The 26,525-nt window shown below is 41.5% G+C and overlaps 1 protein-coding gene across 1 annotated transcript in view; it reads left to right on the forward strand.

The window, feature by feature from the left end:
- Positions 1 to 26,525, forward strand: part of LOC123366263 — a 130,237-nt gene that overhangs the window by 31,265 nt on the left and 72,447 nt on the right. Inside the window, exons 19-28 of the mRNA XM_045009538.1 lie at positions 843 to 1,043; positions 1,983 to 2,104; positions 4,395 to 4,623; positions 8,785 to 8,987; positions 13,484 to 13,639; positions 14,888 to 14,981; positions 17,750 to 17,887; positions 20,904 to 21,055; positions 22,295 to 22,406; positions 25,605 to 25,654. Coding sequence (XP_044865473.1) covers positions 843 to 1,043; positions 1,983 to 2,104; positions 4,395 to 4,623; positions 8,785 to 8,987; positions 13,484 to 13,639; positions 14,888 to 14,981; positions 17,750 to 17,887; positions 20,904 to 21,055; positions 22,295 to 22,406; positions 25,605 to 25,654 — 1,457 coding nt within the window. The remainder of the gene's footprint in view (positions 1 to 842; positions 1,044 to 1,982; positions 2,105 to 4,394; positions 4,624 to 8,784; positions 8,988 to 13,483; positions 13,640 to 14,887; positions 14,982 to 17,749; positions 17,888 to 20,903; positions 21,056 to 22,294; positions 22,407 to 25,604; positions 25,655 to 26,525) is intronic.

Consider the following 26,525-nt stretch of genomic DNA (forward strand, 5'->3'; position numbering starts at 1 on the left):
CTCTCCCACATCATAACATCAGAGAGAGGATAGGGGAGTTTCTGTGTGCCAAGCAAGGAGAGTTTAGCAAATAGAAGAACTCTCAGAAACCCCATGGGCATTTGCTGTTGTGGTAGAAGGGGTATGTATACCTATATCCAGTTGTTTATCTCAGCAAGTCTCTATTAATCATATTAGCCCTTCATTGTCTTTGCACTTCTTAAATTGGTTGATACACAATATTTTCAAAAAATTCAAAGTATGTGTGACAGCCGTTGCCACATAGGAATATATGGTGTCTCAAGGTGAGGCTGGAACTTTCAGGCTGGCAAGGGCATGGAGCTTGGCAGGGGCATAATACTAGTCTACTTGTGTTGAGGAATTAGCATGGTCCAGTGGTGAGGGCCCTAGCCTAGGACTTGTGAGAAATGCGTTCAATTCCTTGGTCTGCCACAGGGGGGACCTAGAGCAAGTTGAGTAGCCTCTCTGCCCGAGTTCCCCATCAATATAATGGGGATAGTAATACTTATCTCACAGGGATGTCATGCGGAGAAGTACATTAAAGATTCTGAAGCTCTTAAGGGGTGTTTAATTTCATATAAATAAAACCTTTATGCCTCAGGACATAAACCAGCCACTAATTGCCTGGGGCTTGGAAGAAACTTCTTACATGGGCAGGTTATTGTAGAAATGTCTTAAACTTCCGGTATTGGCTTTTTTCAGAAACAGGATACCATACTAGACAGACTACTGGTCTGGTCTGGTCTTGCTTGCCTCTCTGTCGTACTTGAAATCTCTCCATTACCTAGTAAAAAGGAAAACAAGTCCGTGTTACGTGTACTCACTTTTGAATATCCCTTCAGCTTCTAGATGGTTACTTTGAGGCTTACCAGCATGCTCTGGATACTGAGGAAAGATTTGCTTTGGCCCAAGCAATAACTGACATCATGCACAAACGCCCACGATTTGATCTCAGCCTCAGGTATTTTGTGAACACTTACAATGAGGAATGCATCTGCCTCAGGCTTCAGCTGCAGCTGGTGAGAGAGATATTCAACCAACATGTAAGTAGGGTTTGTTTACAATATATTCTGTGGGAGAACAGGAGGGTGGAACTGATACTTGAACTGATAACTTCGATTCACTAAGAAGCCTCAAGTGTACTGGGTATAGATTTGCAGTGCTTCTGTTTAAGTTGGGTTGTAACTTCTCAGTATTAGTCTAACAATGAAATTGGATGCGTGCTCCATAAATTAAATACCCATAAGTCAACAGCAGAAAGCTGAGACTTGCACTTAAATCACAAAGTGAATGTTGGAAAGATTGCAGAGTTCTATTTAATTTACACACTTTAAAAGACTTCATTTATTGAAATTGGAGACAAAAAGAAGAAAAGCTGAGCAAACTCTGGAAATTTAAAAAATAAAATTAGATTGTGGTCACACTAATGCTATGGGAGACTGAGAGCTCATGTTTGAGTGTCTGATGTTGCTCCTCTCCACCACTGAAGAAAGTGTAAACAAAAATCAATAATACTTTGTTTTTAAAATGCACTTCAAGGTATGTCAGATAGTTGTGAAGAGAGTGGAAGCCTTGCCAAGTGATTAAAGTACAAAATGAAGTCATCATTTGGGGTCTATTCTGAGTTCTGCCACACACTTTCTGTTTAGCTTTGCACAAGTCACTTCATTTCTCTGTGCCTCAGTTTCCCAGTCTGCAAAGTGGAAGTTTGGAGGCTTAATTAGTGAATGTTCATAAAGTGCTTTGTGATCCTCAGACAGAAGACCCCATATAAGAACTTATTGTAGTTAGTAGTACTGTTAATAAAGAAAATTGTGAGCCATCAACATTTAGGGCCCAAACAATCCTAATATAACTCAATTAATAACTAAACAAAATATTTAAATGAAGAGAATTTGTGTTTTGCCTTGAACATTCATAGATCTGTTTTGAGTTTTGTTTGTTAATGACACTCGTATCATGTTTTGATTACTGATTTCCAGATAGATGCCCAGCGGGAATATGTCCAAAAGATTTGGCGAAAAGATCAGACAGGTGATATCAATGTATTTGGACTTCCCCATAATATAATTGATAAGCAACTTATCTCTCTGAACAACAGTTGGTGAGTAATTTAATACAGCCAGTCTTGTTGGAAGTAAGTTTTATGTTTTAGTAGTTGTAATTGACTTCTGTCTTCAGATAATGAATCTTGCTGTCTAAGGTGCTGGATCCCAAATTGTAACTGTCTGAGGAAGGGCCATCTAATGAAGATTAACATGTGAGGACTTTTACTGTTTAATACACTCTATGGTTTGTCAGAGAGACATCTGAACAAGAAAAGTGTTTTTTTTCCTGATAGTGGATTTAATTCATTCATTTTTGCATTGTATTGGGTAATTAATATTCCCAGTTATAAGAGGTATGTTGTAATAATGTCAAAAATCCACTTTCAGGATGACTATTTATTTGTTGTTGTAGCTTTGTCAGTGCCAGGATATTACCTTCTGCTAGATGGCAGTGGCAGTAATAAGGGCTGGGTTCAATGTCTAGGGGTTCCTCTTAACATTGCAAAACAGAACTGGTTCGAGTCCACACCCAGAAACCTGGGAAAACTGATCATCACCCTGCGTCCCTCTAATAGGCAATACTTCCTCACTTGCAAGCACCAAAGCTGTGTATAACAAGAGAGAACTTTTATTAAGGGGAGAGGGAACTCCTCATTAATTTGGGAAAACACAACAATGATTTGAAAGTATTCAAACAATAAGTAAATGCTTTCCCCACAGTATCTTGGGCAGTAGTCCCTTGCCTCAGTTTCCCTCCTTGCAGCATGAAAGTCCAGTGGATGAATGTCTCTTTACTTCCGCTGCACCCCATTAACAGTTGGTTGTTCAAGGTCGGTGAACTCTCAGAATCTAGTCGTGTGTTCGGGTGGAGAGTTGAGTGGTGCCTCCGCCTCTGTTTGCAGCTGCTCCCTCTGCTGTCTTTAGCTGTGAGGCTGAGGTTACACCACTGAGCCCGGTTCTATTAACGATTTCACTGGTAATGGGGAACCTCACGGCTGCTGCCTCTTCTGTGTTGTCTTTTCGCACTACACTGTCCCCACACCAGATCTAAGGCTTAGCTCCTAGATCAGATTATCAGTGCCTACAGCTCTAGTGATCACTGAGAAGTAACAAAAGACTCTCAATTGAGTCTAATCAACTCTGTCTTTAAACACTGGTGGGTGAGGGTCAAATGTATCTAAGACCCTTTAAACAGAGTCTGCACCACCAGGTAGGAGTACTTGTTCCCACCCTTTCTGACTTTCACTTGGATTTGGCATCCCAACCCCCTGCTTAGTGAGTGAAGTTCGGTTTAAGGTGAAGTTCAATTTATTCTCTACTTTCATTGACAAATAAAGACGTTACAGTTCCTTACAGATGTAATTCTTTTTGTTTTAAATTAACTCTTCTACTTCATTTTCAGATGAACTGCTTGATTTCTGCCTATGGAAGTCTTAGTTTCTAGCTGGTGGCTAAAGTCATTGTAGTTTGTGCACTAATCACTTGCAATATACACTTATTCCTACCACTTTCAGAAGGATTCAGTTCAGAGCTTTTTTTGAGTGCTACGTAAGTGGCATACCAAATATGTATGCAGTAGATTCTGCTTATTAGCAGCTCCTCACTTGCCAGCAAAAAGTAGCTAGTATCCAGCAGTTGCTAATAAGCGTATGGCAGGTTTGCAAGGTTGCAGCCAGGAAAGGAAACACTGGCCCCACAAACCTGCCTATGGGCAGGGAGGGTGGCTGCAGCCCAGATGCTGAGGCTTTCCACAGGGAGGGGAAGCTGTGAATAGGGCAGCAACAGGGAGAGGTACTGTGCAGCTCTGTCAGCCCCCAGCATCCCTGCTCCCTTTGGAAAGCCCTGGCATCTGGGCTGCAGCCCCACACCAGGCTGCTGCCCTACCCACAGCATCCCCTCCCAGCCTGAAGCACTAGGACCCCAGCAGGGGCTCCCCCACTGGGCAGGGTTGCAGGTACTCCAGCCCCTTATGTCCTCTGCGGTCCCCAAGCACAGACAGGTTTGTGAGGTTGCAGACAGAGAAGGCGCATCCCAGGACTTCCTTCCCTGGCTGAACCCCACAAACCTTCCAGTGGCCTGGGCCTTTCTTCCAAAAATATTTCTCAATAAGCGGCATGCCATTGCTGATATCCAAATCCTATTATCACTGAAGTTGATGGGATGGGTTCCCAGCAAACTGTTGCTGTTAACTGGAAGTTAATGTAAGGATTGCTATTAAGCAGCATCCACTGCACCGGTATAAAAGTTGTCTTGCCAATTGCTTATAAAATAGGAGCTTTTTCCTTCGGTGGTGAGCATGTTCTCCAATAAATTCACCAATTTAATGAATGTCACTTCTTTTTAAAGCCCTACTTTGAAGAACATTTACTTGCTGGAGTTTCACCCTTCCCTGGGCCTGGCATCTTTAATCCCGAAAGCTCTTGAGTACGTCTCTCAGGAGTTCTATAGCATCTGTAGACCAAAAACACCCAGTGAGGCAACTAGTCTAGAAAAACAAGTACTTCGGCTTGCAGTGGATGAATGGCTGACCATGGAAAAGCTTGAATCTTCATACAGCTCTCAAATTCAGAAAGATGTAGGTTCAATTTGTGCTTTTTATGTAAGTGAGAATTGTTGTAACTTGTAAATCCAATTGAGTAAGTGTTGTAAGGATAGAAAGATCTTGTTGGTGCTATAATACAGTACATGTTCTTTGTTTAGTGGATAATGTTTTAGTTTTACAATCTTTTAGTATTGGTTTAGTTATTTTACTGGAATTTATACATTGGTCAAAGTCTTTTTTGTCTGTTTTGTATGCAAAAGATCCCAACTTAAAGGCACAGTGATAAGAAAAAAGAGCATCTTATTCTGATCTCATACCAATGAAACATAATAAATCAAGGATAGTCGGTTGAAGTAAAAAAAAAAAGCACAAACATAAAACTGGTCTGAGATCAGAACTGGGCCTATATTTACTCTGTGTGTACAGTTTAATAGTTATTAGTAATAAAAGGTTAGATGTAAGCACAAATATTATTATAGATGGGGCTGGTAACACTGCCCGCTATTCATATTGTCCAACACGTCCTATTTCTAAGATCCTATTTTCTGTTGCCTATAACTTCACCAAACTTTAATCATCTGGGATGAAATTTCGCATGCTGGGTGTCGGCCTCAGGTTGAATTTTTGGGAAATTTTTTAACCAAATATCCAAAAATGAGGCTAAGGGAAATGCTTTGTTTTTGCTCATGTTAAAAACAATAATAATAAAAAAAACTTCTGGTGATCTTTTCTTTTAAAAGTTCCAGTACCCCCATGCTTTGGAGCAGGGATTTGAAATTTGGCAGGGGCGTGGCCTTTGTGTCAGGGAAGTGACTATTGGTCATTGCTGTGAAATATTATAGTTCACACATGCTCAGTCAAGGTTTCTTAAATTTTAGCAGTTTCTGGTTTCTGTCTGCACTGTGTATGCTCCACACTGGGGCTGTGCAGGACTGTCCCTGCAATTGAAGCTCTGGGCTGTGAGGGGTTGCCAGGTCTGTAACCAGGTACCTGAAATGAAAGCAAGGAGACTGTCTGTCTCTCCTGTGCTCTCAATGACCCCCACCCTGCTTCACCCAGGCAGCACGGAGGAGGAAGCTGCCTGATTTGAATGCATGGGGGATGAGCCACACCTGTGGTGGGTGTAGGGAAAGTAGATTGGGAGAAGGAGCCAGTGTATGTGTGTGGAAACTGGAAATGGAGTTTGGCTGGGGGGAGAGAGGGAAACTGAGATGGAGCATCTGCATGGGGGAGATTGGAACTGAGAACCAGTGGGGCAGGGGAAAAACTGAGACTGGATGAACAAGGAGCTGGGAGGGCGAGAGGGACTGGGAATGACTGAACAAGGAGACTGGAACAGAGAGTCAGGAGAGTGAAACTAAGGCTGTGTCTGTATTTACAGTGGCTTGTAGAATACATATACCACACACACCCTTAGCATGGGTATAAATACCAGTGTAGATGGTGAGGCACTGCTTGGGCAAGTAAATCTATACCCTACATTGCTTTCTACACACCAAGCAGTGCATCCAATGTCTACACTGCTGTTTTTAGCAGTGTCATGTCCTCCTGCCTCACCAATCCTGGAGCCTTTCCCTGCCTCAGGGAAAGGATTCAGCCCCTTCCCCCTGCCAGAACCTTTCACTTATGTGTGTAGCTACACATATCCTACACACTGCCACCAGTGTAGACCAAGCCTAAGACTTACTAGGCATGGAGATGGGGGCTGGAATGAGAAGCCTGAGGAGTGGAGACTGGGGGCTGGAATGAGAAGCCCGAGGAGTGGAGACTGGATTGGCTTGGTGAGGTGAATTGGACTGGGTAGACAGGACTGTCTCCATCAAGTTAAAAGGGATGGGGCACAAGAGTTTGTGCCCACTAGTGCGCACACTCCTCCAGAGCCTAGAGTGGAACCCAAGATTCTTGATTCACCATTCCTCTGCTGTCAGCAAATATCTGTGAAACCCACTGGCAAAAGTCCTATCTTCACTCTAGTACTAGTCCACATACAGGCTGACAAGCTATGGCGACTATCAGTTATTCGATGGATCACACACATTCAAATAAAATTTCCCAGACACTTGGTTTTTGCATTTTAGACTGCATAGAGGCCCCCAGAACAAGTTGCAGAGGTCTGTGTGGTGGATCTAAAGGTTCTAGTCCTGCTGATGAACATGTGGGTATCAATATCATGTCACATGATGGAGCCTGTTTTTTCAGTTTTGCTTGTTAAAACACATAGGAAATTACACACAAACTACATTAAAAGAACATTATTAAAGTTGCAAAGTCTAGTGCTCAAAAGTTAGGAAATGCCAGAATGAAGGTTGCTTGTTCAACCTTCATTTGTCCCCCTTGTGCCTATACATTTTGTTACAATCTTAAATTACGTGATCACACACTTTTTTTCCCCCCCACAGAGCCCCTGCCTCATTCAGTTCACAGAACAGACATGCTGTAGGGATGAATGAGCGTTGTGTAGTAAAGGAAGCTGTTGTCTGTAGGACCCCTCTTTCTTTTGTTGAAAAAGTTGTAAGATGCGTTGTGAATGCAGCAGGGGATTGCAGGAAGAGAAAGGAGAGTCTTGTGTTTAAGGCAGTTGAATGCTGACCTGCAGGATTAGATTCTAACCCTGCCTGTGGCAAAGAGTTCCTGTGTGATGCTTGGCAAGTCACACAAACCACACTTTTCCTTATTGTGTGTCCTCAGTTTCTGGCTGCCTGACTTGAAACCCTGGGCTCTGATTTGTAGAAGTGTTGAGTACTCTCAGCTGCACATGAAGTCCATGGGGCTATGCTTTGAACATATAAAGTATTATATAATATTACAAACTCTGACAAATCAGGTCCTAGGTATCTCAAATTGGGCACTCACAATTAGTGGATACATTAGATCTTAATCCTTGTACCTCAGTTCCCCATCTGTAAAACAGGGATAATACCATCCCATCAGCTCACAGGGGCATTGTGAAAATAAATTGATTAGTGTGAGTGCCATACAAAAGCCTGTGAGGAAATTAATAATTATTTTTTCAGTGCATGGTCTGAATTGTGTGCTGTGTTTTGTTTTTTTTTAAAGTCACGGGGCCACACATTGAACAATGAGGATAAAACAAAAATATTGAATAGTTGTTCATTAAGTGAGCACTGACCATCCTGTGCACTGAGTGAGGCAGGGATTCTGTGGAGGGGGTGGGGAAGGGGGAAATAGTCTGTGATCATATAATTAAAGACTATATCATATTTCACACAATCAGGGGGGTTGAATGAAGACTCCATGGTCAACTGTGATTCTTGCATTTCCTAATGTCTAAGTACTTGATTTTGCAATTGTAATGTTCTTTTAACATGGGAGGGGGGCACATATGCATAATTCTAACCTTTATTAACTTAACTAGATTTTTAAAAATCTAGTTTACTTTTCTTCGTTTATGCTCTTTGATTATATTTTTACATTACATTCATCTTGCACAATTAAGTGACATTGTCCAATTATAATGTTTGCTTATAGTCACTTTTGCATTGTGTCCCTTGTGCATTAGCACGGTATTCTTGATTTTTGAGTTTCCAACTCTGGAAGGAGATGTTTGCATCAAAACACCTCTTTTATGTTGACATTTTAATAATAATGATGACAAAGACATTTCTATTGATGGGGCCAGGTTTTGTACAATCCTTTGAACAAAGCCTGTATTTTGGGTCTAAACTACTTATCACCCTTAAAGGCCCAGTCTTGCTACCTTTGGAGTAAATGGCAAAACTCCCAACTGATTTCAGTGGGAAGAGGATTAAATTCAGATGGCCTGGTTTTGATCTCATACAGGTGGTAAACGAGAGAGAACTCTCTTTAGGTCACTCTAGTTATCCCAGGCTAAGTCTTACCCTCTTCACCCTTCCCTTCTCTTTCCATTTAGGTTATCCCCTCCTATGTAAATCCACTCCCCTCCACACACCAAACCAACAACAAAAAAGTGATGGCACTAACATCCTGTTTGCCACCATCCCATTGTTCACTCTGGTACTGTATGTGTGTTATATCCCTTCTCCCACCAAGGGGCTGTCTTGTTTGTTTTGTAAGCTCTTCAAGGCAGGGACCATCTACTCTGCTTTTATGTAGTGTCTAGAGTAATGAGGCCCCATTCTTGGTGTTGACCCTTAGGCATTCCCATAACAAATGTGATTAATAATAATCTCCCTTCCCTTCTTTTTCTTGCAGTTATTTGCAGACACACTGCTGGAAGACCCACTCCTTGTGCGGGATATTGCTATGTTAGCACTAGAGTCAGGAACAGATGAAGAAAAGAAGCAAGGCAGAATAAAACAAGCCTTTATTCTGGACATCTTCTCCAGACTCCTGGAACTCATCACACTCCGCCATCGATTGATAGAGACAGCCCTGGAGAGTGCACAGTTGGCTAGGTTAGTACAGAGCACATGTGATGCCACCTGTTGTTCTCCTCCTGATACATGGAAGAGTTGCCTATGTAGCATTTACAAATGTTCCATGTTTTTAATAAACTGAGGTACAACTAAAGGTTGATAAAAGACATATGAAATTTTGGCAGTTAGATACTGCTGCCTTTGAAATCAGTGGCCAAACTCCCACTTAATAGGTAGCAGGACTAGGCCGTTCAACTAGTGAAAATGGGAGTCTTTCTACCTTACTGGAGATGGGTAACCAAGGGGAATTACATTGATCATTAACCAAGTGGAGATAGATGCGGCCTCTTCTGTGGCAGTGGTTTTAAGGCCGTGTGCCTCTTTTAAAAATAAAATGACAACATGCCAAAGAGATCCACACAGGTTAAGAAGCCCAGTGTCTTACAATTTATTCATTTACTTCAACAAACAGCAGGCGAATATAGTCCTGTTTTGACCACACTGTTCGGAAATAGAACTAGCCGTAAAAGGTTGGGATTTTTTTCCCCTGTGGAAAATTTTGACTTTTTGTCAAAAAAACAAAAATGTTTGTTGTCAGTGGCTAAAAATAAAAATGTATAAAGCAGATGCTTTGCACAAAATACTTTGTTTTATGTAAAAACCTTCCCCCCCACACCCCTACAAAGTTTTTTTGACAGAAATTTTTCTGAAGAACCCTAATCTGAAATCTGGAATTTTCTCAGTTTAAAAAAAAAACCCACAAAACCCAAGCAGTCTGTGAGATGGCAAGTATATAAATCCTTAAAATACCACTAGTGAATTGTCCTTACTTCAGTAATAGAGGGAGGCTTTATAAAAAGCTCTGAAGGGAAAATAAGGGATCAAGATGCATATGTAAATCAATTTAAACATATAATTTGTTTCAGATAAATTATGCTGTCTGGTAGATTGAACATCAATATAAACAGAAGTAGTTTATTCAACGTGATATTTTAAGGGGCTAATTTTGTATCTTGCTTTGATGCGATGAGGATCACAGTTCATTAAGCTATCTGCTGTGAAAGTCTCTGAGGTTTGGACTGAAAATTCAAAAAAGGGCCAATTACCTGTTTTTTAGCTTTACAGAGTAAGATGAAGTGACTGAAACTAAATTTGTTGATTCTCTAGTGTGTGCCAGGGCTTTAATGAAACTTTTCGGGACCTGCCAGAACTATCACCCATTACTTGTCTTCCTCTCGTATGGTGAAAACTGATTTATATCTAAAAATACATATGCTATCTACACTATTCCACACAGCTCATTGTCTTGTCTTTTTGCTTTGTTCCTTAGTAATGTCCACATATAGTAAGTGTGTCAAGACAATCTAATTATAAGACATGTAATTGTAGGGGAATGTGGAGGCAGGATGGATTCAGTCTCAGTTTTGTTTCTCTTATTTTACTTTATTGCCATATTAAACTTTGCCTTCCCCATTTCTGTCCCCTCTCCCTTTTTTTTTGTTTTCTTGGTGTATCTTTCCTTCTTTGTTACTGTGTCCCCTTGTAACACACTCACACACAAGTAAATATATCATTGCATGGATTGCTCACTTGATTACATGGTGAACTAAGGAGCAACTCATTCCACAAAAAGCGACAAAGAATCCTGTGGCACCTTATAGACTAACAGACGTATTGGAGCATGAGCTTTCATGGGTGAATACCCACTTCATCAGACGCATATGGTGGAAATTTCCAGAGTCAGGTATAAATATGCAGGCAAGAATCAGTCTAGAGATAACGAGATTAGTTCAATCAGAACTCCACTGGCCATCACCTACAGTCCTCAGCTAAAACCTCTCCAACGCATCATCAGTGATCTACAACCGATCCTGGACAACGATCCCTTGCTTTCACAGGCCTTGGGAGGCAGGCCAGTCCTCACCCACAGACAACCCGCCAACCTGAAGCATATTCTCACCAGCAACCTCGCACTGCACCTAGTAACTCTAACTCAGGAACCAATCCATGCAACAAACCTCGATGCCAACTCTGCCCACATATCTACACCAGCGACACCATCACAGGACCTAACCAGATCAGCCACACCATCACCGGTTCATTCACCTGCACGTCCACCAATGTAATATACGCCATCATATGCCAGCAATGCCCCTCTGCTATGTACATCGGCCAAACTGGACAGCACTACGTAAAAGGATAAATGGACACAAGTCAGATATTAGGAATGGCAATATACAAAAACCTGTAGGAGAACACTTCAATCTCCCTGGACACACAATAGCAGATTTAAAGGTAGTCAAACTGCAGCAAAAAAACTTCAGGACCAGACTCCAAAGAGAAACTGCTGAGCTTCAGTTCATTTGCAAATTTGACACCATCAGCTCAGGATTAAACAAAGACTGTGAATGGCTAGCCAACTACAAAACCAGTTTCTCCTCCCTTGGTGTTCACACCTCAACTGCTAGAAGAGGGCCTCATCCTCCCTGATTGAACTAACCTCATTATCTCTAGACTGATTCTTGCCTGCATATTTATACCTGCCTCTGGAAATTTCCACTACATGCATCCGATGAAGTGGGTATTCACCCACGAAAGCTCATGCTACAATAAGTCTGTTAGTCTATAAGGTGCCACAGGACTCTTTGCGGCTTTTACAGATCCAGACTAACACGGCTACCCCTCTGATACATCCTACATAGTGTTAATTGATGTGTATGGTGCTTTTTAAAGTTCCCAAAGGTGACGTTCTTTTGTATGTGACACCCTTTTCTGCCTCCCCTGTTTTCTTCCTTTTTTTATTTCATTTTTTTTCTATTTCCACAGATCCAGGGAGTGTTAGCTATACTTTAGAGAATTGGGAATTAGGACTTCTGGCTCCTATTTGTGTCTTTGCCACTTATTCACTAAGATTATGTCTACGCTACACTGGCTGTGCCACTGTAAGGTGTCTAGTGTAGAACATAGCCTAAAAAGCTTCTCTGTGACTTGGCTTACCTATTTATCAGTAGGCATAATACTTGTCTTCCTCCGAGACCTATTGTTATGACAAAAGGAAGTTTTGTTATCTTATTACTCTGTCGATGTGTGTCCAAACATCCAACATTTTAATGGTCCTTTGGGATCATCTTCCTCTTCTTCCTCTACTATGTTTGACTGTGCTGAACTAAGGATTTCTACAACACAACTTCCACAGATTTTCTGTTCTAATGGTAAAAATGCTTGTTCAGGATCTGATCATCTCCTGTCTTGACTACTGTAATTTCCTCCCTGTCACCCATACTTCCTCCCAAGCACTATTCTCCAGTTTATCCAAAACATGGTTGACAAAATTACCTTCTTTACATGTCAGGCTGACTTTTTCACACCCTTCTTTGAATCTCTTCACAGGTCCCTCAGACACTGCATAAAACATTAAATTTCGTCCTTACTTTATTTTTGTGTACTGTAATATGTCAGTCACGTGGTCAGTGCTAAACAAATAATGACTACCAACAGCACAATGAGCAGTAATTGTTCTGGTGTCAATGAAAACATGCCAGAGGCTAAGTAACATTAAAATTTTAGGGTAAGTATCATACTGTAGCAGGTCAATCCGATAACCACTGGCCTAATGGTCAGGCAGTGGCTTCACAGTTCTTTTCAGTCTGCCTGTCCTGGAGGGAGCCCTGCCAGGTTGTATGTAGCAGCACTCAGTCTCTCTTGTGTGTCCCATCCCCCCCCTTAAGATTCTGTCATGACAGAGGGGAGGGTGAGCAGGGGAGAGGGTCCCGACCCAAGGCCTTTAAAGGGGTGTTGCAGTGTCCCAACCATTCATTGGTCCACCCAAAGTTAGCCCCCCACCCCCAGGTCACTTCCTGTTGGGCTGTGTCTCCTCTGTTTTGGGGCATGGTCTTAGTCATCCTAAAAAGCAACAAAGAGACCTGTGGCACCTAATAGACTAACAGATGTATCGGAGCATAAGCTTTCGTGGGTGAATGCCCACTTCTTCAGACACATGTGTCTGAAGAAGTGGGCATTCACCCACGAAAGCTTATGCTCCGATACATCTGTTAGTCTATTAGGTGCCACAGGTCTCTTAGTCTGGATCTGTAAAAAGCAACAAACATGGCTACCCCTCTGATACTCAGTCATCCTAGTATCTGCTTCATTTGCTGGGGGACAACATCCTTTTCTTCAGAGTCTCTTGAGGGTTCTTGGCCCCAAAGAGAAGGTAGGGAGTATGGATCATTGCTCCTGGAGTGGCCTGACTAAGGCTGCATTCATTCTGCCTACAGCTCCGGGTGTAACCTGTAATTCCTTCCCCCATCTCATTGGATGCCATTGCCCTTTTTAAACTGTCCCATCACCTGGAACAGGACCTCCTCCTTGGCCTTGCTCTGGTTTAGTGTAGGACCTGTAAACCTCATCACACACACACTAAAAATGTATCCAATAGATATTGGATTTTTAGGTAGGTATGTACAGCAGTACTAAACTTTTTTTTTTTTTTTTAAATGAAGCAACTGTACCAAATACTCCTATTTTTGTTTCAGGATGTACAAGGCATTTGCAGGGGAGATGGGTTTTGATGAGTTCCATTTATACTTGAGGCCAATGCACTTTGAAATAGCATCTCACAAGGAGAAAGCAGACCAGTCCCCACCAATATTCATTACAGCTCTCCTACAAGATGACAGTAGTGTGGACAGGTAAACCAGAACTTTGCTGTATTTCACAGGACGTGGTGTGATTAAATATCTTCCCAGACAGATCATAACCAAGCATCTTCCTTAGCCTGGTAAGGCCCACCATAAGTGAAGGGCACACACAGATTATTCATGCAGGAAACTTGAAATGCTGTGTAATTTGATTCCTTAGCCATAAGTAACTTTTTCTGTATTTCTAATGTAAAGATGTGCTATAATAAAAGTGGGGGTGGGGGCACCAAATCTGTGTGGAACATCAGTAATTTTGGAAGTAAAATGGGTGATATCTCTCATAATGAGGGACATTTTTGAGAGAGTTGGGACCAAGGGAGAAAGACAGTGGTTCCCAGACTTCTACAAATAGCGTAACGGGACCCTAAAAAGCAATTACGGGTTAGTCCATAATTGTGCATGTAAAGTTGCTGCATTACAGAAATCACTCTCCAAAGTTTATCCTACTATACATTGAATAACAACTTCACATCTTAGCCTAAGACTGCAACTGGACCCAACCCCTGCAGAGAGGAGAGACTACTTGTGTCCCTCCCTTTCTCCCCTTATGCAACCATGCAGGTCCTGAAAATATTACAGTTACTTTGATTTCATCTTTACAAAACTGGTAAATAAAATTAAATTATTTTTAAAAATCAAGTATTTTGTGGTAGGATGGAAATAAAGTAGGAAAATCCATTGTTCTACCAGATTCAGCAAGGATAATTACTATCGGTGATTCTCAATCATCAGTATGTATTAGTATTAGCAGGCTTCAGGATCCCCCTCCCCATCTGAATGATAGATCACTACTCATCTCCCAATCGGTTGTATATACTCTAATCCACATTGGAGACTGGGCTGCTCCAAACATACAATTGCAAACAGCTGAATCTTCATTCCAGGATAGAATGTGCATAATTGAATTGTGGGCAGTGGCAGGCACTGTCTGTTGTGGCTGATGTCATAGTCTGGTAGACAGCACAGCATCCCAAAAGGTTAGGATCTAATATTTTAAATGATGCTTGATTAAACAGGACAAGTAGATCTTTTCACTTGGTAACCCAACTCCTAGAGCCAAATGGGAAAGAATTCACAATTCTCTGTGTTCAGCCACAAACTTCACAGAACACTTTATTTCTCTCTCAAATGCTTCTGAAATATTTAGTAATACCCTAATCTTCCTTTTTATTTAAAGGAGGAGTTCTTCATTCCTTTGTGTGGATTATTGTTATATTGTTATATTTTTTTTTCTTGCAGATATATTCCATCTAATTTATTGTTAAGCATTCAAGAGATTGACAATAATCAAATTGGAAAGTTTAGCTTTCATACAAGAGATGGTGTTATTCAGGTGACTAGGTTCTTTTTTTCCAAAGGAAACCAAAATCATACACTGCACATATTATTTAACTATTGCAGTAGCACTTAAAGGCCTCAATTAGCTTTGGCTTCATTGTGTTAAGTGATGTACATTTCTCTTACCAAGTTTTTATTATTTTGTGTCTTTCTGTATGTAACAGTGTAATTTTGTTCACTTTTCAGAACTATCACTTGATAATATCAGTCAAACGCTCTGTATAATAACTGCAGGCCAAATCTTACCGTCTTTACTGAGACACAGTTCTCATTGAAGTCAATGGGAGTTTTGCCAAAGTATAAGGACTGATGACTAAACAAATCAGGATTTGTTCCTATTTTATTTTATTTTTTTAAAGAATGCAGAAAAGGGATTTTTTTCAGGGGGAAAAGAAAATGAATCTCTCATTTCCTAAACTATTTCAGAGTAACAGATTCTTCACTGTTAATCTTACACTTTTTGCACCATTGCATTAAAACAATGGGTACTGTTCAAAAAGTAGAAACAAAATTGTATGGTGCAGAGTGACATGACACAGAACTTTCACAGTTCTTCAAAACTTACTTCTTTCCACAATTTCCCCATCCATGATGCACATTCTTCACCAATAATTTAATATTAATATATAATATATAATTTTAAAAAATGAAAATAATCAACATCCTAGCCTTACTTTATATGAACCCCTTCTGTAGTCTGAGGGCATCTCTCTGGCCTGGTCTACACTAGGCGTTTAAACCGGTTTTAGGAGCGTAAAACTTATTTAACGCCACACCCGTCCACACTGAGAGGCCCTTTATATCAATATAAAGGGCTCTTTAAACCGGTTTCTGTACTCCTCCCTAACGAGAGGAGTAGCGCTAGTATCGGTATTACCATATTGGATTAGGTTTAGTGTGGCCGCAAATCGACAGTATTGGCCTCCGGGCGGTATCCCACAGTGCACCACTGACCGCTCTGGACAGCAATCTGAACTCGGATGCAGTGGCCAGGTAGACAGGAAAAGCCCCGCAAACTTTTGAATATTTCCTGTTTGCCCAGCGTGGAGCTCCGATCAGCACGTGTGGCGAGGCAGTTAAAAACAGTGTCCGCGGTGGGTCAGGGCATAGCTCAGCAATTTACGCACCCCCCCACCCCCAGAAGTGAAAGGGAAAACAATCTCTCTTGACTCTTTTACATGTCACCCTATCTTTACTGAATGCTGCAGATAGACGCGATGCTGCAGCACTCAACACCAACATCCTTGCTCCCCCACCCCACCATGGGTGGCTGATGGTACAGTAAGACTGATACCCATCGTCATCATCAGCCTATTGGCACATGGGGCAGTGCAAAAGGACTGGTAACCATGCCTACTAGCATCAGTTAGGTTGATCAAGGGCGCCTGGCCCTAATTTTTCCTGGTAGATGGTGCAGTATGGCTGGTAACCGTCCTCATCATAGCAACAGGGGGCTGAGCTCCATCAGCCCCCACCCTTCATGTGTAAAGAAAAGATTCAATTGCCCCTGGACTAGCAGCGCGATGCTGGGCTCCTCTCCTCCACACTTCTTAATGTCCTGTCTGGACTATCATAGCAGCTGGAGGCTGCCTTCCACTCATTTCTCACTAACAAGTCACTGTGTCTTATTCCTGCATTCTTTATTACTTCATCACACAAGTGGGGGGACAATGCTATGGTAGCCCAGGAAGGCTGGGGGAAGAACGGAATGAACAGGTGTGAATAGCATACAGCTCATAATTTCTGCTGGATCTGACACAGAGCAGCTGTGCTCTCTGGTTCTATGATACAGTGGTTCTCTAGTACACTTGCCCAAATTCTAGACAGGACTGATTCTATTTTTAGATACCAAAAAGGAGGGATTGACTCAGAGTCATTCCCAATTTTGGCTTTTGCGCCCCTGGCTAAGAGCAGCCAGGGGCACTTATGACAGCAACAGATGGTGCAGTGCAAAAGGACTGGTAACCATGATCATCTTTTTACCAATTTATGGATTGGTAGATGGTACAGTATGGCTGGTAACCATCTCTGCTGTCATGCAAAAGCAAAAGCATGCTGCTGTGTAGCGCTGCTGAATCGCCTCTGTCAGCGGCATCTAGTACACATACGGTGACAGTCACAAAAGACAAAACAGGTTCCATGATTGCCATGCTATGACATCTGCCAGGGCAATCCAGGGAAAAAAGCCGCGAAATGCTTGTCTGCCATTGCTTTCCCAGAGGAAGGAGTGACTGACGACATTTACCCAGAACCACCCGCGACAATGATTTTTGCCCCATCAGGCACTGGGATCTCAACCCAGAAATTCCAAGGGGTGAGGGAGGCTGCGGGAACTATGGGATAGCTACGGAATAGCTACCCACAGTGCAACGCTCCAGAAGTCAATGCTAGCCTCGGACCGTGGACGCACACCACCGATTTAATGTGTTTAGTGTGGCCGCGCGCACTCGATTTTATACAATCTGTTTTACAAAACTGGTTTATGCAAATTCGGAATAGTCCCGTAGTGTAGACGTACCCTCTGTCTCATATCCCATTGTATAGATCCTCGATTTAAGTTCCTTGGGAAATACAAATTTATGAATGCAGCTGAGTGAAGTGACTTCAGCATTTAGCCACATTTAAATGAATATGTACCAATAGTAGAATGATTAACGACACTTCTGGAGATTGGTTAAGGCAAGGAAAAATTAGTGTGATCTCTATAACCTGCCTTTATGTTATGTGGGAAATTGCTAACTCTTCTGTATTTTCACCCTTTAGCTTTTGTCCCCATCTGGAGTGGAGAACATGCAGATCACCCTTGCCTGTCAAGTCACTCAAAAAAATGCTCTTATTGTTGCTGTTCAGCAAGCCTCATTTTGTCACATGATCCAGCCTACACGTACAGTGGACATGAAGGTCAGCAGCATTTCGTTTCCCTAACCCCATTGGGTAAGGTTTTGGGAGCTAACATCATATGCAAGTGCTGATGGTGCTCAGTTAGATATTAATTTTGTTTTACTTTAACAGTTAAAATACAAAATGACTCTAGCAATTCTTTGCAAACATATTACCTGGAAATAAGATGGTTTCACATCAGTAATTCATTTAGTGCATATTAGTTGATCCAGGTGACCACGAACAGCTGAAAAATACCATAGAAAAGAATTTAAGGAGCATGGAGGTAAATTAGATGCAGGAATCACTGGATAAAATCCTATGGCCTGTCGTGTGCAGGGAGTCAGGCTAGAGGATCTTAGTGGTCTCTTCTGGCCTTGACATCTATGATCTTCTAGGAAGGGGATATTTCCATCATGTAACAGCACCAGCAACTCATGTCACCTCTCTGTAATCTTGCCTTCTGCAAATGGCAGCACAGTTCTGACACCATCTTGAATGGGAATATAACTATAATTGTCTAAGGTTAAACAAAGAGGTTCATAAACCATCCCAAAATTACACAGTCATCATTGTTCTGCATCCCTTGTTTGATAATGTTTTAATTCTGCATTTAAAGCACAGTATTCAGTAGCTGGTTTCCCATCATGTCCCAAACTGATGCATGGTATTACTGCACACTGTTACACAACTGTTGTGTTTCACCCAGAGATGGCTGCATTTCAGTGATTGGGTTAAGTGATCCCTGTATATAATTTTAAAACTTTTAAAATAAATAGAGATACTTCAGGATGAAAGTTACTCAATGAATGTTCCTTTTATCATTTGTTTTCCTCCCCCCATATAGTTTGTGAGAGCTGTTGTCCATCCTTTTATTCTGGGACCGATGATTTTCCGCCCCCCCGTACCCCAATGCACCCTTTTCTAGCAACTCTCACTTCTATTTCACTTCTTTTGCAGCCAGTATGCTGAGCAGTGCCCATGTTATATACTTTTACTATATACTACATGTGGAAAGAATGGCACAGCAGTTTTTCCAATCTGCCTCCTAATATCTTTCCATTAGGAGGCACCTGATGCTCACCCCTTTTTCCATGAGACTCTCATCACTCATTTTCTTTCTCTGTTAAAAAGAAAAGAAAAAACATACTTCATTGTCTCCACTTTCAGCCCTAGCACTTTGGCTGCTGTTGGGATGCGATGGGCAAAGGGGCTGCCTTGTGCTTTAGCTGTTTGTATGTCCCTATGGCTGGTATACATCAGTGCTTGTGAATGTCAGCCAGCAGTGTTTTCCAACATCTTTCCACCACATCAGCGGTGAATGTAAAGGAGTCTTTGTTGATGTAAACTTATTCTTTCTAGTCCCTGAAGCATGCAAGTTACACCAGAGTAGGCTTGCTTACCAATATGCACACCTGATTTAGATCCATTATTCCCTATCACATACCTGAGCACTATTAACCCAAGGGAATTGGTATCCTGAACAGAGCTGGTCCGAAGAATTCTGATAAAACATTGTTTTATCAGAAATAGCTGATACTGCAAAATCTGAACCTTTTGCAGAGATGCCATAGTTCTAATGGAACCCAGGCAGGTTTCTGTCAGAGCCTGGGGTTCCTGGGCTTGCAGCTCCATTGCAGCCCACCAGCTGGACTGCCCTGAAACTGGGGCTCCACCCCTTTCACGGAGTGAAAATCAATGAAACCACATTTTGAAATATCAATGTCCTTTGAGAAAGAGAATTATCTCTCTGGACAGCTCTAATCCTGAAGTCATTCCCAAATCATTCTCCTGCAATGCAATACAAGTTGCTGCTGCCATGACTCTCAGCCAACTATTGGGAATAGTCTTTACTTTGGAAAAAGCTTGCTTTCCCCATTAGTATGGACTGGTCTTCCAAACACTTAGAACAATTTTAGACAGTAGAATAGTTCTATGACTTTTTTTTCTTTAGAAGGGCAGTGACTATGCATTTAGTTTAGACGTCTCCTCTCAGCAATAAATCATTCAATTACTACTGCATCTGTTTCTGGACTAGATTATACTCATTTACAGTCAGTAAATATTAGTTGTCTAAATATAAACCTGAACAATTAATAGAGCCAGCAGAGCAGCAGCAACAGCAGGAGACTTGGGCAGGTCATGCATCAATTATTCAAGACCAATAAGTAAAGAAAAAACATGGCTTAATTACATGTATCAGGATAAAGAAGACTAAGAAAAGATCCTTATCTTCTCTTCCTGCTACTCACTTGCTGCTCTCTGTAAATGAGAGTTAGTGGAAACTTTATACACAATGTGGGGTGCAGGGAGTGGGGAGGAGGGAACGGGAACAGCGGAAATTACCTGCTAATTATTTCTTCCAATAGTGTCTCCACTGGTGTGTCCCAGCCCATGTTCTTTTTCTTACCTATCATAATGCAGGCTTCCTTTTAAAGACATTTCTTTTTCTCTTGCTGCTGTATGTAGTCAATGTTAACCAATGACAATTTTTTTAGACTTGTATTGCATGGGTAGATTGAACTTTCATCTTGTTTTTTTTTCAGTATATTTTAAATACAGTTTTGGGATCACTCTTCTGGTGAAGCCAACAACCCCAGCATCCCCATTTTCTTCATTGTTGATGAAATGTGGAGAATGTTCTCTGATTATAAATTGTGTATTGCCTCTAACTTTCCTTGTCTCCACAGTTTCATTATTCTTATGCTCACCAAGAACTTTTTTATTCAGCTTTCAGTGTGCCTGGTGAATTAAGCTCAGTGGTTTGAGCATTGGCCTGCTAAACCCAGGGTTGAGAGTTCAATCCTTGAGGGGGCCACTTAGGGATCTGGGGCAAAAATCTGGCTGGGGATTGGTCCTGCTTTGAGCAGGGGGTTGGACTAGATGACCTCCTGAGGTCCTTTCCAACCCTGATATTCTATGATTCTGTGATTATACCATAAGAGAATAGCAGCCACATGGAACTGCAAATCTGTATTGATTTAACAGGCAGTGTTCCCACTAGAGTAAGTACAGATTGGTATCCTTAATATTTTAGGAAGCAAATTTAAGTTTGAAGAGTCAAAGCAGCTCAGCAAGTGGAAGAAATTCAAGATCTGGAAATGAAACAGAAAAACAATTCCTGACGGCTGCACCAGCAACTTTATATTCTACAGGGCACCCTTTTGATGGACACTGGACCATTAAAAGGTATTGTTACATCCTGGCCCAGTCCCTGTCTCTTGATGGATATTAATACATTTTAAATGCACCCAAATCCTGGGGCCCAAGTGCTTCTAAGCCCCTTAAGTCTGGTTAGTGACTGGTAACTGTTCCTAGCTCTGGGTCTCTAAGGCATTCTCCCATGTGCAGACCTCATGTCTGACATCCTTCTTGTGCAGTAGGACCCTTCAGTTCAGATGTCTTAAATCCCAGAACAAGTGGCATGGCCCTCCTGAGTCCCCAGATGCTTAGACTCATTCTGTCCTTCCAAGATCACCTGGCTGTGGAAGTTCTGGTTTCAAGTTAAACCCTTCAAAGACAATGTGGAAATAAAGCAAGGAATACAAGCATAGCACAGGAATTTCTTGACCACAAACACTTTTAGGTGGCACTAGAGAGTTACAGATCTTTGGAAGATAACACAGTCCTGAATGCAGTCCCCTGCCAAGTCTGATCTCACCGTGGGTCTGAGGTTTGGCCAGCATCCTTAGGCCCATCATCCCATCGTGCCTTTTTGGTCTGATCTTCTTGCCTGTGCTGGTGGTTTGAGTCTCCAGCTCAGAAAAGCAGCCGCCTTTTAATATAGTCTCTCTCCCCTTCTTCCCTATGTACTCTAGGCTGAGGAACTGCAGACTCACCCTTTTCCCAAGCAACCTTCTGTGTAGTGTTCATTGCTCTTATGGATGGGTGTTAAGAGATCATCAGAATTGATGGCTTTTGCTGGCTGTCTCATGGTAGACCTCTTGGAGATGGAGGTTACAATGGAAAGTGAAGGTTATAAACAAAATGGAATTCACAAAATGACATGGAATTCCCAATTTACTCAAACATACTCCTGGTGTATCACAGATATCCTGTTAATGTGGGAAGGAGACAAATGCTGCATCTTGGCAGGAGATTAGACTAGATGATCCTTGCGGTCCCTTCTAATCCCATGGTTCTATGTTTGTAAATATTTTGTTTCTATTTCCCCATATTTCACTTACAATGGAACCAAAGAGATGTGTATTGCTAGTCTGTACTTGGGTTTTGTCTCTTCCAGCTACTCTACTCTGTTATCTATGTGCAAAGAATTTATTATTAAGGTGAGTATTTTGAGGCATTGTGTTTTAATCTAAGACAATAGCTAAGTGGCTCAGATTGTCTCTATTTGCTCTGCTTCTGATGGCTTAATCTTCCCATTTCCAGTTGCAGAGCTCAGATACAATGTTTTCATTTACCACTCAGGCCTCCAGAAGCTTTTGTATCCATTCAGTTGGAGAAACTGGGGCCACGGGACATGATGCTGAACACGTTCATTCATAAGAAAGAAATCATGGGCAGCAGAATGCAGAACCCTGTAAGTGTGCCAAATAATTATTATTTGAGAGAGAGAGAGATTTTGGTGACCTTCAGCAATATATTAAGATTTTTGATAGCATTGTTTTTTAAAAAAGGCACCAACATAACACTCAACCTGCCATTACTTTTAAGGAGAGGAGGAGATGGGCCCGTGGTTAGTGTGACAGACTGGCAATGTCCTGGACAAATCGTGTGGAATTAAGATAAACTTCATTGAGTTAGATTTAATACCTTGTAGGGTCCACTGTGTGTGGTGTTGTGGAATTGTATGCAACTCCTCTAGGAAGAGGGGAATAGTAATGTAATTCTTCCAGTTATCAGCCTTTTGAAGCCACCCTTTGGAGAGGCTGACATACACCAGTTCAAACTGGATTCTCCATAGACCACCAGTCAAAGAAAGGATTTTTAGATAAAAAGCCTGGTTTTAATGAGGCTCTGGGTCTTTGTCCTGATCCAGCAAATGGACAGGATCCCCTTAAGAAAGAGTTGGAAGAAGTGGCCCTACTGAGACCCCATAAGACTGTTTCTGAGCTGAAGCTGTGATGAACTTGAAATCACAAGGAAACCCCTTGACTGGGATGTTGATGACCTACTCCTGTTAGAGCCCATGTTAGGGCTGGGGTGAACTCTGGTAATCTTATTAGCATGTGCGTATGTTCTTTTATTGTTTTCAGTATGTTTTCTCTGTAGTGCTTTTACTGTAAGAATAAAACAGACTTGCTGTGTGTAACATAACTGTTGGCAATCACTCTGACGTTAGCCTCTGAAGAGAAAGGAAACAGGCCTGCTTAGGCAGAGTCTCTTGCTGGGGTATCACAGTATAGTCAGGGGACAGTGCAGCCTGGAAATATCCTAGTCAGAAGGGTGAGAGATGCGTATCTCCAGTCAAAAGAGGTGACGGGCAGGGGAGCCTGAAGTCTAGAGTGAGTGTCCTTGATGGACCATAAAGGGAGAATACAGGTGCTGTTGCCCTGAACTATGACAGTTAGTGCACCAGCCTGGGGCTCAGGAGACCTAGTTTCAATTCCCTGCTCTTCCACAGACCTCCTGTGTGATCTTGGGCAAGTCATTTAGTCTCTTTGTGCCTCAGTTTCCCATCAGTAACAAGGGGATGATAGACCTTCCTTACCTCACTGTGGTGTTGAGTACAAATACATTAATGATTTTGAGGTGCTCAGATACTACAGTGATGGGGTTCTAGAAGTACCTAAGCGAGAGTGCTTTAAAATGTGTTACAAAGAACAAAAATAAAGAATCTCTGTTAAAATAATAATAAGAATTATGTAGCAGAGAAGGAAACTGAACTTGAGGTGGGTTCAGTTTATTAAATAAATAGTTCATCTAATCTCAGTTTTACAGTTCTGTGGTCCCTGGATGAGTGGAGTTTAAAGGCTGCCTCTTGAACTTCCCACACTCCTCAATTGTTCTGGGTACTTTTGCACCACAGCTGAACATCTGACTATAGATACTTAGATTAAAAAACAAATCGCAATCTGCAGTTGTATTACTAGGTTAAATTAAAAAGGCTGATTGGAGCCATACTTGAATATCACCAGCTGGGATTGTGAAGAAATTTTCATCCATAATTTAGCATTGCAGTTACATGGGATTTTATTGCGGTGAAGCATCCACCATTGGCTTTAGTTAGAGACGAGACAAAATACTAGAGTAGGCAGACTTTTTATCAAGTCTCTCTTGTTATATCACTTTCAGTTTTATCAGTTTGTGTTTAATTTTTAGAGGAAGATAAATAGACTTTGTGTCATAGAATCATAGAAGATTAGGGTTGGAAGAGACCTCAGGAGGTCATCTAGTCCAACCAACCCTCTTCTCAAAGCAGGACCAACCCCAACTAAATCATCCCAGCCAGAGCTTTGTCAAGCCGGGCCTTAAAAACCTCTAAGGATGGAGATTCCACCACCTCCCTAGGTAACCCATTCCAGTGCTTCACCACCCTCCTAGTGAAATAGTGTTTCCTAATATCCAATCTAGACCTCCTCCACTGCAACTTGAGACAATTGCTCCTTGTTCTGTCATCTGCCACCACTAAGAACAGCCTAGCTCCATCCTCTTTGGAACCCCCCCTTCAGGTAGTTGAAGGCTGCTATCAAATCCCCCGTCACTCTTCTCTTCTGCAGACTAAGTAAGCCCAGTTCCCTCAGCCTCTCCTCATAAGTCATGTGCCCCAACCCCTAATAATTTTCATTGCCCTCCACTGGACTCTCGCCAATTTGTCCACATCCTTTCTGTAGTGAGGGGCCCAAAACTGAATGCAGTACTCCAGATGTGGCCTCACTAGTGCCGAATAGAGGGGAATAATCACTTCCCTTGATCTGCTGGCAATGCTCCTATTCATGCAGCCCAATATGCTGTTAGCCTTCTTGGCAACAAGGGCACGCTGTTGACTTATATACAGCTTTTCGTCCACTTCCTTTTCTGCAGATCTGCCACTTAGCCAGCCTGTAGCAATGCATGGGATTCTTCTGTCCTAAGTGCAGGACTCTGCACTTTTCCTTATTGAACCTCATCTGATTACATCTTTACGGTCAGCTTTCTAAGTCGGACCCAGATTTTCTATAGGTCTGGAAAATCATCCTTATCCAGTGTCTAGAAACTGAGATACTTGGATCCTGTCTTGAATTTGCTTGTGATTCAAGACTTCTCCTAAATGCATTACAAGTTAGGCGTGGTCCTGAACAGACATGGGGTGGTGGTCGAAGCCCCATTAAATATTTTATCAAACAAATTAATCAAAATACATAATTCAGTTGAGTATATTCACAAACTATGGAACCAGCTCAATAAGCTGACTGAATATTTGTGGGGGAACTATAAGTTGAATACTTTTTTGGAAAATATCTCAATGTGTCAATTAAATGGTGTTTAATATCATGTCCTGAATAAAAACTATTCTAATAATTTTGTTGAATTTGATTATTGGATTGATATAAATTTTTACAGGATCTGCTGTACTGGTGAAAATCATCTCTGATCATTCTCATCAAAGTTTTTTATGAAGAAAGGAGTTAGACTGCTTTGTAATGTTGCCTATGATCCAGAACCTTATTTAATACATTAATAAAGCAGCATTTCTATAATAGAAAATGTTGCTATATTGGACTATTTTATAGTCTTTTGGATGCAAGGTACACAAATGTTGTAGAGCTGTCACTAAGAAGAAAATATTATCTTGCAGAATGAAAATGAAAAAATCAAAAGAGAAGTTATTGCTGAATACTGTCATAAGTGAGTACATCAAATATATACATTTGTCTCTTTTTTCTTTGTTTTTTTTTATTTTTGTTTAAATCCTGTGCGACTGAAATGTGAAAGTGGCCGAGGCTTTACTTTGAACAGGATCTTTTTCTATTAGATTACAATATAACCATTATAATGTATTTTTCACAATGTTTTATAGTTAGTCATAAAGCAAAGAGAAAGAGGAAGGCTTCTAGTGATTAGTGGGAGATTGTGGGGAGCTAGAGGGAGCACAAATAACATTGAAGAGAGTGTGCTGGAACAGATGGGAAATGGGCCATTCTTTTTCCAGAAGTGGGATGAGGAGAGAGGTTGATGAGATAATTAGTGGGTGAGAAAAGGTCAGGGAAGTGTCTTCACCACAAGGGTAGAGTTGTAGTAAGAGTAGTTTACAGTAAATCAGAGAATGATCTAGTGGTGATGGAGTGGCTGGCTTTGGTCACAGATAATCCTGTAAATTCAATCCATGTGCTAGGGTGACTGGAGGGATTGGGAAACGGGAAGAATCGGAGTTTCAAACTTGAGTTGGATATTTTTACACTTGCTTTGACTTGGCAGTATAATAATACTTTACAGCTGTAAGTCCCACTCTGGCTTCTATTTCTGTCTATAGGAATTTTGCCATCAACTTCAACAGAAACAGGATTAGATCCTTGTATAAAATGCCAGTTTGTCTACAAAACTAAACAAAAAACAAACCACCAAATGGCAATTTGCATATAATTTGACTGGATGAGAAGAGAAAAACAAAACACTGGTTTAATAAATTAGGTGTCCAACACAAACTCATTATGTCATGTTACAATAAGGCATAGAGGAGTTAAGTATTAATATCTACCTCAAAGGGGTTGCCGTGAGC

Source organism: Mauremys mutica, chromosome 3, assembly GCF_020497125.1.
Source record: "Mauremys mutica isolate MM-2020 ecotype Southern chromosome 3, ASM2049712v1, whole genome shotgun sequence".
NCBI lineage: Eukaryota > Metazoa > Chordata > Testudines > Geoemydidae > Mauremys > Mauremys mutica.